The 9192-nt window shown below is 34.8% G+C and overlaps 1 protein-coding gene across 4 annotated transcripts; it reads left to right on the top strand.

Annotated features, from left to right (window-relative positions):
* LOC111375438 (protein SIP5-like) lies at window positions 1–7005 on the top strand. Of its 4 annotated transcripts, XR_002699306.1 has the most exons (10): window positions 1–670; window positions 1352–1403; window positions 1500–1545; window positions 1721–1802; window positions 1915–2059; window positions 2151–2238; window positions 2472–2540; window positions 5391–5457; window positions 5852–6575; window positions 6799–7005. XR_002699306.1 is itself a non-coding variant. In XM_022998263.1 (9 exons), the coding sequence occupies exons 2-9, from the start codon at window positions 1385–1387 to the stop codon at window positions 6401–6403; spliced, it is 1068 nt and encodes a 355-aa protein (XP_022854031.1). In that variant the 5' UTR covers window positions 1–239; window positions 1352–1384; the 3' UTR covers window positions 6404–7005. The 4 variants fall into 4 exon arrangements, 3 of the variants coding, with proteins under 3 accessions (XP_022854031.1, XP_022854029.1, XP_022854030.1); XM_022998263.1 differs by having other exon boundaries at window positions 1–239; window positions 5852–7005; XM_022998261.1 differs by having other exon boundaries at window positions 5852–7005.
* Window positions 7006–9192: the final 2187 nt, after the last annotated feature.

Here is a 9192-nt window from a genome sequence, read left to right as displayed (position 1 = left end):
AAGAAATAGATAAATACATACATTGTACAAACAGTCCGCTATATCTGCGTATCCAAAAATACACAGTTATCAACAAGGAGAAAGTTCTGATCTTGTTTCCTCTTACACGCCGTACATCTCTCCGTCCTCTCTATTTGTAACGCACATACACATACATATATAAAAAAATAAAATAAAAAACCAAGATTTCATTTCAAGTTTCAGCTTTCTCTAGCATTCATTCAATTCCTTTTGATGGGGTATATTTTTTCTTGATGTATTTTGGTGGGCCTCTATTATTTTTACCGAAAGTAATGGTTTTTGTCTTAATTTCTTTGTTTTGCGTTGTTGGACATTTCCATGCGTGTTTATTGCAAATTTAAGAATTTCTGGTACAGTGACAAGCGTGTTGCTACTAAGCGAGATCTTGTAAATTGTGTGAAAAGTAGAATTTCCCTTAAGAAAGAAAAGAAACTGAAAATTTGAGTGTTTCTTAAATATGGGGAATAAATTGGGGCGGAGGAAGCAAGTGGTGGACGAGAAGTACACTAAGCCTCAGGGATTGTACCAACATAAAGATGTGGACCACAGGAAGCTTAGAAAACTCATTCTTGACTCAAAGCTGGCACCTTGTTACCCTGGTGATGATGAATGCGTCTGTGAACTTGAGGAATGCCCTATTTGCTTCTTGGTCTGTTTCTCAAGCTTTCTCTTCATTTCTTGTTTTTTTGACTGTTTTATGCTATAATGGATCTTCTTGGTTGCTTAAAAGTCTTCACGAGTATATTTTCTGTGATTTAAGGAATGTCCCATTTGCTTCTTCCTTTTTTTTTTTTTTACTACTATCATAAGACATTCTTGGTTGTTTAAAAGTAAATTTGGTTCAAGAGTATTTTTGCTGCAATTTTGAGGGATGTCTTGAAGCCTCTTGGTTTTTTCTCAAGATTTTCCATCATTTTTTGTTCTTTGATTGTTTATGCTATCATTGGATTTTGACGGTTGTTTCAATTAAATTTGGTTAATGAGTTGGCTAGAGGAAATACTTTCACTGTTATTTAAAAGTTAGTTTTGCCTGCAAATTATGCTGAATGACAATCTGGAATGGAAATTTGTTCGTTATAATTTGTTCACGATTGAGAGTGGAACATTGAGCGACCTATATTTGTCTGAATTTCGGTTATGTCAAATTGAGGCTTGGCTCTTATCTACTTTCTTGGACTGGAACAAAGATAATTGTTGTGGTGTTAGAATCAACAAAAGCAATATTTTATGTTTGATCCATGAGATCTCAAAGCATACGAGTTCCTATAATATTTTTCCCCACCAAATTGTACCTGCTCTCAATTTTTTCTTTTATGTTGCATGTTCTCAGTACTATCCAAGTCTTAATCGGTCAAGATGTTGCATGAAAGGCATTTGTACAGGTATAATTTTCACTCTCTCATCCTTATTAACATTTATAATCTTTGTAGAATTCTAAACAATAAAATCCTTTAACACATTCGTTCTCTACGTTCTAGAGTGTTTTTTGCAGATGAAAACCCCTAATTCTACTCGGCCTACGCAGTATCCTTGATTTCATTCAGTTTGATTTGTCTACTTATTTATGTTTCTTGGATCAAAATGATTTTGTGTGTACATGTGTGTGTATGCACTTGCTTATTTTCACATGCTTCAGTCTATTTTGGTTGTTACTTCTGTTTAAGGGTTTCAATTTTTATGCTTACCTTAACCCTAATAGATGTCCTTTCTGTAAAACCTCAAATTATGCTGTGGAGTATCGAGGTGTTAAGACAAAGGAAGAGAAAGGCTTGGAGCAAATTGTATTATTGATTTATGCTGATTATTATTTTTTTAATCTTTTTTTACTTAAGATATCTCAGACGGTGCTCTGACAAATAAATTGAACTTTGTTCTCATCATTTACATCTGCAGGAAGAACAACGAGTTATAGAAGCAAAAATAAGGATGAGGCAGAAAGAACTTCGGGATGAAGAGAAGCGAATACTGAATCGCAGAGAAATTAGTTCATCAAACAGTATTAGAGGACCAAGCGAGGTTGAATATTGCTCAACAGAAGGTATAGGACAGGAGACTGAGTTAACACCTGCTGGTTTGCTTGCTGTGTTTTCGACCATTGACTTTATCACTTATTTTCCTTTCTATTGCAGTGCCGTCTTTTTCCTCTGCGGTAGAAGGTGAGGAAATTGTTAGCTCTCAGGAGCCCTTTGCTTCTTCAATTCGCCCCAGGCAAAATAGGTATTTTACATTTTTTGTTGTCAACTTACTGTTTAATATCCATTACTGTTTTGATTCTATACAGTTCAGTATTGTTCACGGACCACTGCGCCTAGAAAGATGTGGCTGCCAACAAGTGGCTATTTTTTTACACAATAATTATCTGAAGGAAAATCTAATTTGAAGAAAAAGTATCTTCCTATATTACTAATTATTAATTATTAATAATTTATAATAGGAAAATTCATGTGCAGGAGCTTGCTCAGTCATTTAGTTGCAGCAGGTTCCTGTAGCATGTTACTGGGTTGTAATGCCTCTTTCCTGTGAGTTACCTGATTCGTTCAATCATTTTACATAGAAGTCCTTGCATTATGATTACTTTTTTCTTCCGGATGTGGGTCTGTTATAAACCAATCTAAGTATATTGGGTTCTCAATGGAAATTCTTTAATTCATTGTTAGAAAGTTAATTCGTGTCCTGGGGTAAATCAAAATCCTGAAGACTGATCTATTAATATTGGTGTGTTATATGTCTTTCTTTCCCGTGAAAATTCTCATAGCTAAACTGAGTATCATTTGGTTGACCATAGAGAAAGTGCAATTATTTTTCTTCTAGACGAATACAATATTGATGCCTCGTGGAGGAAGAAACCCCCATATGTCGTAAACTTCTTTTCCCATTCTCCTTTTCCCGTGAAAATTCTCATAGCTAAATTGAGTATTATTCTGTTGACCATGGTGAAAACTCAATTTTTTTTTCCTTCGAGACGAATACAATATTGATGCCTTGTGGAGGTAGAAGTCCGACAGATCGCGAACTTCTTTTCCCGGAAATGAATCAATGTGTATATCTGGGGAAATAAGCATCAACTAACTCCATGTCAGCAGTCACGAATTTTTATGTTTAATTTAACTTTCTATAGTGGATATCTACTTTCCTATTACGTAGCTTTCTTATTAATGAAGTCAACTTGAGAGAACGTTCGGAACTTTTGATGCTCCTTTAGTATGTTGTGGTGCACTCTACCTAGAGGTTGGTTAATCCTCACATCTAAACATTTGCAATTTAGGCGAATGAGAATGAAAAATATAGCTGTTACCGGCCTCAATGTAGATTTTCAAATATGGTGGTTTGATGTAATGAATAACGGTCATATTTTTCATTTTAATGACTAAATAATGGGAAACAAATAGGGGCTTAATTCCTTCAACCTCATGAGGAAGCTTCGCAAGACGGAGCAACAAATGTGTTGGTAGTTTGAAAATAGCCTAAAGCCAACACCATTTTAGTTTCCTTCTTGGGTAATGTGGGGAACTGGTTCTTATATTCATTAGCCCGAATGCAACATCAATTTTGGGGTGCAAGTAAGCATAAGCATGCATAAATCAATTATTAGACGAAAACAGAATATAGACAAGAGCATCATTTAGTCCCTGGCTCCCTGCAGTGGTCTGGTCCTGCCATGGAATGGCTGTAATGTCTTGTCCTTTTACTTGATTAGGTAGATCTAAAACTTCAATTCATATACAACCATTCTCTGCATTGTGGGTTTAGAGATTGCTCTATTGAAAACAGTGAAAGAATGTAGATTTTGGTTTGGTGCATGACATGGATCTTTTTCCTCGATATGTCTCCTTACAGTGGAGTGGTAAGACTTCATGTCTTTCAAGAGACGACAAATGTCAACTAGGAATTGTCTTTTGAGCTCTTCAGTTTAGTTAAAGGAATAGATGGGTGAACGTAGTTCTGGAAAATTTCCATTAGATGGTGGTGCCTCTCCTTCCTTTTGAACCTTGAACTAAATGACTATACTACCGGTGTTTTGAGTTCAGCAGAATGGTTTTAAGTTGGTTTATGAGTTTATGATGACAATTAAAGTCTCTGTATATGTGGCTACTTGGCCACCGGTGAATGGATTATGATGGATTAAATTTGTAATTTCTGGGTATACATTGAATTCCGGAGCCATAAAACATCTAATGACAAAAACATAATCTCAAGGAAATGGGCTTCAGGGACAATTCGGTTAACAGAAAAAGTTTGCTGAGAGCAGATTAAGTCCACTTCAGAAAGAAGATAATGATACTACGTAATTTCAAATGACATGCCTAAAGGTGCTTATCCATATCATCAAGAAAATAAAGAGCACCAATTAAATAATCTACCTCAAATTACTAGCCAAATGCGTGTGGCAATCAAAAGAGAAATGAGTAAAATAGCAAAACCAAAAAACCATATGTAATCGCAGATTAAGGAAATTGGTTTCAATGAGAAAGCAATGGAAATAGGTAAGCCGCTTGTATTAAATCAGGTAGAGATCAAAGTAAGATGAAAGTATTTATATAGTTTTGTCAATATGTTTCTTAGTTGGATATAGAAGCTGGCAGAAAATAGATTCAATCCTCAAGTATAGAAGTAAAATGAAGCAAGAAAGAAACCAAAGAGATTCAGGACTGACCAATAAACTCTACCATTATCCTTACAATTTTGTTTTACTACAAATCTCTTTTATCATTTCTGCATTCCATTGTATGCTTTAATTAATTTTGTATCAGTTACTCTTAATGATGATTTTAACAAGTGATCGAATGTCTAATTGAGCAAGAAATTTGATATTTATACTGAACAATATATGTAACACAAATTAAATGAATGTATAAAGGAGAAGTAATTATAAAATTTTAAAATCAAACAATGGAAGAAACATATTGAAATTGAATATGAATTTAATTGTGTATCATTAATCTTATAAAATTGAATATTTTTTGGCAATTTTGAAACCGGTCTAATGAAACTTGAACTGGAAAAAAAATGATTTGATAAAACAACTCGGAGGAGAAAAGGATGGTAATTGAGAGCTGGTTTGAAGAATGGTACGAGTATTTCGAAGTCCTGTAATCTATGTGTATGAGAGACGTGTGTCTAACACAAAACGTGTTGGATTCATGTTGGACATGCTTTCTTGAATTTTAAATGATTTCCATATTTTCTGAAATAGAAAATCATTCAACAGAATAGAAAGGAAATGTGTTTTAGAAAGTTATAGATAAAAGATTAGAAAGCTGTGTTGATAACTTGATTAAAAATTGCTACTACGATTTTTTTTAGTAAACTTGGGTTTCATCCTTTATTTATTCCTTTATTTATTGCCCTTATTCTATCTTCTAATTCAGGGAAGACGAGATTGACCTGGATCTTGAGGACATAATGGTTATGGAAGCCATTTGGCTGTCTATTCAGGTACGTTTTTGCAAAATCAAGCATTTGATAATCATGGTTGGACTCAGAAAGTTCACAGGTTTTACTTGAAAGACTCTATTTGGTTTTGTCAATCTTGACGTTGCTAAACGCTGCGTAAAATGTTCTAATTAGTTCTAAGCATTATTAACTTTGTCTGGAAGCTTTAAATTCTGAACACTTTTGTATTTGTCCAAAAATTGGAACACTGTGAGGTGCTAATGTATTGAATATAGACTCAAACAATTCTAGAGCTTCTGCGTATGTATCTTAATACATGGTCTTATTTTCAGTTTCTTTAGTAATGTTTTTAAGTTTGACCTTCAATTTCTACTCTGACCTCTTGTTGACTTAAAGATTATGTATACATTTTTTTGTGCACGTGTAATGATGATAGGAGAGTGGCAGGCATCAAAACCCGCCCTATAGTGAAGCAGCTGCATCAGAAGAATACACAGGAGAATATCGTAGTGTCTCAGCATTGATGGCCCCAGCGGCTGTTTCTTCACCAACTCCTCGTGGCGGTCTTGCTTGTGCAATAGCGACCCTAGCTGAGCATCAACAAGCGGGTGGAGAGTCCTCCAGTAACTATGGCAGCCACATGTCTGCATATAACATGCCTCGCCGCAGCATTTTTTCCAACCAGGAACAAGAATCTGAAAATTACTTTCCTGCAGAAGGTGCCATTGTTGCATCACCTGGTATTCAGTTGGCAATGCCCAGGGATTTTGGAGAATGGGTCGATCATAGATCGGAAGTGACTGAAGTTGGAACCAGCTATTTAGTTTCTGCTGCAGTCCCCCAACAAGTTTTGGGTGAGTGTAGCTTACAACCTGTTGCAGGAACCATCGTTCCAGAGAGTTTTGAGGAGCAAATGATGCTAGCCATGGCTGTTTCACTGGCCGAGGCTCGAGCCAGGACAAGTGCATCAGGTGTTGCATGGAACTAGCTAAGTTATAGAGGAATTGCAATGCCAATTTACACCCCACAGCACATTGACTTCCCCTCTAAATTCAAAGACAACGTGAGAAAATTTGTTTTTTCATTGAATATAAACGACACTCGTTCCAACGGTGAAAATGATGAAGCTTGTTTGGCCAATTCGATTTACAGCCTTTCAGGTACCCTGTTATTCATCAGTTGTGGTGCATAATTTCTAGCTTCATACCAATTGCTTTTGGTCTGGATTCAATTGATCGTACGTCCTTGTAGTTACTTGCAGCGACATTAGCAATGAGAATTCTCAGTGAGAATTATTTGCTTATATCAACGATTTGGGGCTTTTAGTTGATGTGAGAATATGCAGATTTGAAATTGTATTTCTGTTTTGGATTCCATTTTCAGGCAAAAGTTGGCCACCAAAAGTTGTAATGTTAAAGCTAAAGAAGAGGGAGACAGGGTACTCGCATTCTTTGTTAAGCACAAGAGTAGTGTACATATTCTCGACTCGATAGCTGAATTTTCTTTTGTCAAAGAACTCACTTGTCGACCAAGGTTCATTCTAATCTATTTTTCCATCTAGTTCAAATATTAACAAAAAATATTAAAGTTCTTGTTTGGACTTTGATTATAATATTTTTGTTATTGTAAAATTCATATCATTATGTAATATTATCATATATATTTTTTTAAGATAATGGATCCACTATGATTATTTTAAGATAGAAAGTCGATATTTCTTATATTTCAAAATTATAAAATTAAAAAATAAAGCATAGTCAACCGCAGAATGGAAGGTATTTTATCATTGGAATATAAAATACATATTTGGATAATATTTTGGATGCATGATGTTTCACAGAATGTTTATTGTTTGGAAGTTTTATTTTATTTATTTATTTATTTATTATTGAGATTTATGATTTTTATTACGTTCATTTTCTTTTAACTCCAACTTCAAACTAATGAAGGATCATTGTGTATTTGAAAAAATATAATATGTATAATATAAATAAGTCATATATTTTGACAAATATTATAGCATTGAAAGAAAGATAGGACGATCGAAGCTCGAGTGAATTGCTTAGAAAATTTGATTAGTAAGAAATGAAATTCAATAAAGTCCTTACCTATCAAAAAATAAAAAAATAAAAAATTCAGTAAAGTCCTATTCGGGTCATTACGTTACAATCCCTTTCTAATTTAATTATAAGTTCTCATTTGTCAAGGATTTGACATTTTGGAACAAAGGTCGGTCATAATTAGACAAAAGTTGGTATGTACATTTAAAATTAGGTTTTTACGATGTCACATCGTTTATACTCTTTGATTCCTGTTTCTTAGTAAAGAAATCTCAATTCACGTTTTTGTTATTATCATCCACGAAGTCGTCTAGATGAAAATATCTCCACCTCTGTTTTAAGATATCTCAAGTGCTGTGATCCAGTTAGAAGACTAGACAATAAAATAGGAATGACAAAATTATTCGATCATGACTCGTTCCGCATTTTCCCGTTCCGAATGGACAGAAAACATGATCCTCACTCCATTCATTCCTCAAGATGTTTTCATCCCGCTCACTCGTATTCGTGACAACTAGCTAGAACTCGACAAGCACAAAATGCACTCAACCGTGATATTAAATTAATTTTAAATGCCGAAACTTTCTTTGGAGAGCCGTGCTTCAAGGAGTTGAATGTTTTTTGTTATCTATCTTTCCCATTCCAACCACGGTTACTTCTAGAGTCATATCTCTTTGCCGGAACTTACCATTGATTGCATGGAGCAATGCCTACCAAAGGTTGAAGGTGGTTTTGGCCTAAGGGATATTAAAAGCTGGAACTCAACGCTGCTTTCCAGAACACTTTGGAACATTCATTGTAAAAAGAATACTTTGTGGATCAAATGGGTTGTAGTAAGATTTGGGTTTATATATCGAGGAAAGAGGACTCCCCTCTTATCAAAAAGCTATTACAAATCAGGGACTGCATTATAGGAACTAAACACAACACTTTTGCTGCTGCTAATGTACTGGCTGAATGGACAAACAATGGCAGATTAACGTATATGATGCGTACAAGTACTTTAGGCCGAAAGGAATGAAGGTAATCTAGGCCAAAATTGTTAGGAATGCATATGTGACTCCGAAGCACGAATTTATTGCATAGTTAGCAATCAAGTCGAAGCTATTGATGAAGGACAGATTGCAATTCTTACAGATTGACAACGGATGCAGTTTGTGTACATTCACAAGTGAGACCACGGCCCACCTGTTTTTTGAATGCTCTTTTAGTCAATCACTTTGGAGAAAAATATGTGCATGAGTGAGTCTTAGACGATCTATGTATATACTACAAAGCACAATAAGATTGATTAAAAAGGAGAGTCGAGGCACTGCTTGGTATAGCAAGGTGAAATGTATTGCACTTGTGACTACCATTCACCATTTCGGACGGCAAGGAATATGATGATTTTTGAAGACCTAAGATCGCATGATGATAATATTGTTCGACGGATCAAAACAAACATATACAAAGTTATGTTTTAATTGTGTTCGAATGTTTTGATTCAATATGAGTCTTTTGTTTTGGGTCTCTAGGTTCTCTAGTTGTTCTTTTTTTGCCGGGGAATGTCCAATGTAATTATACATCTACTTGGATATGATTGGCCCAAAAATGTTCGATGCATTTGTATATAATTTTGATCAATATAATTCATATTTACTGATAAAAAATTAATATTAAATGCTCTGACAACGCCTGGATTTTTTCAGGTATTCATAGAAGGTAGATTAGATTT

Source organism: Olea europaea, unplaced genomic scaffold (assembly GCF_002742605.1).
Source record: "Olea europaea var. sylvestris unplaced genomic scaffold, O_europaea_v1 scaffold1376, whole genome shotgun sequence".
Lineage (NCBI taxonomy): Eukaryota > Viridiplantae > Streptophyta > Magnoliopsida > Lamiales > Oleaceae > Olea > Olea europaea.
The sequence above is the reverse complement of the archived record's forward strand: the minus strand, read 5'-3'. Positions and strand labels throughout refer to the sequence as shown.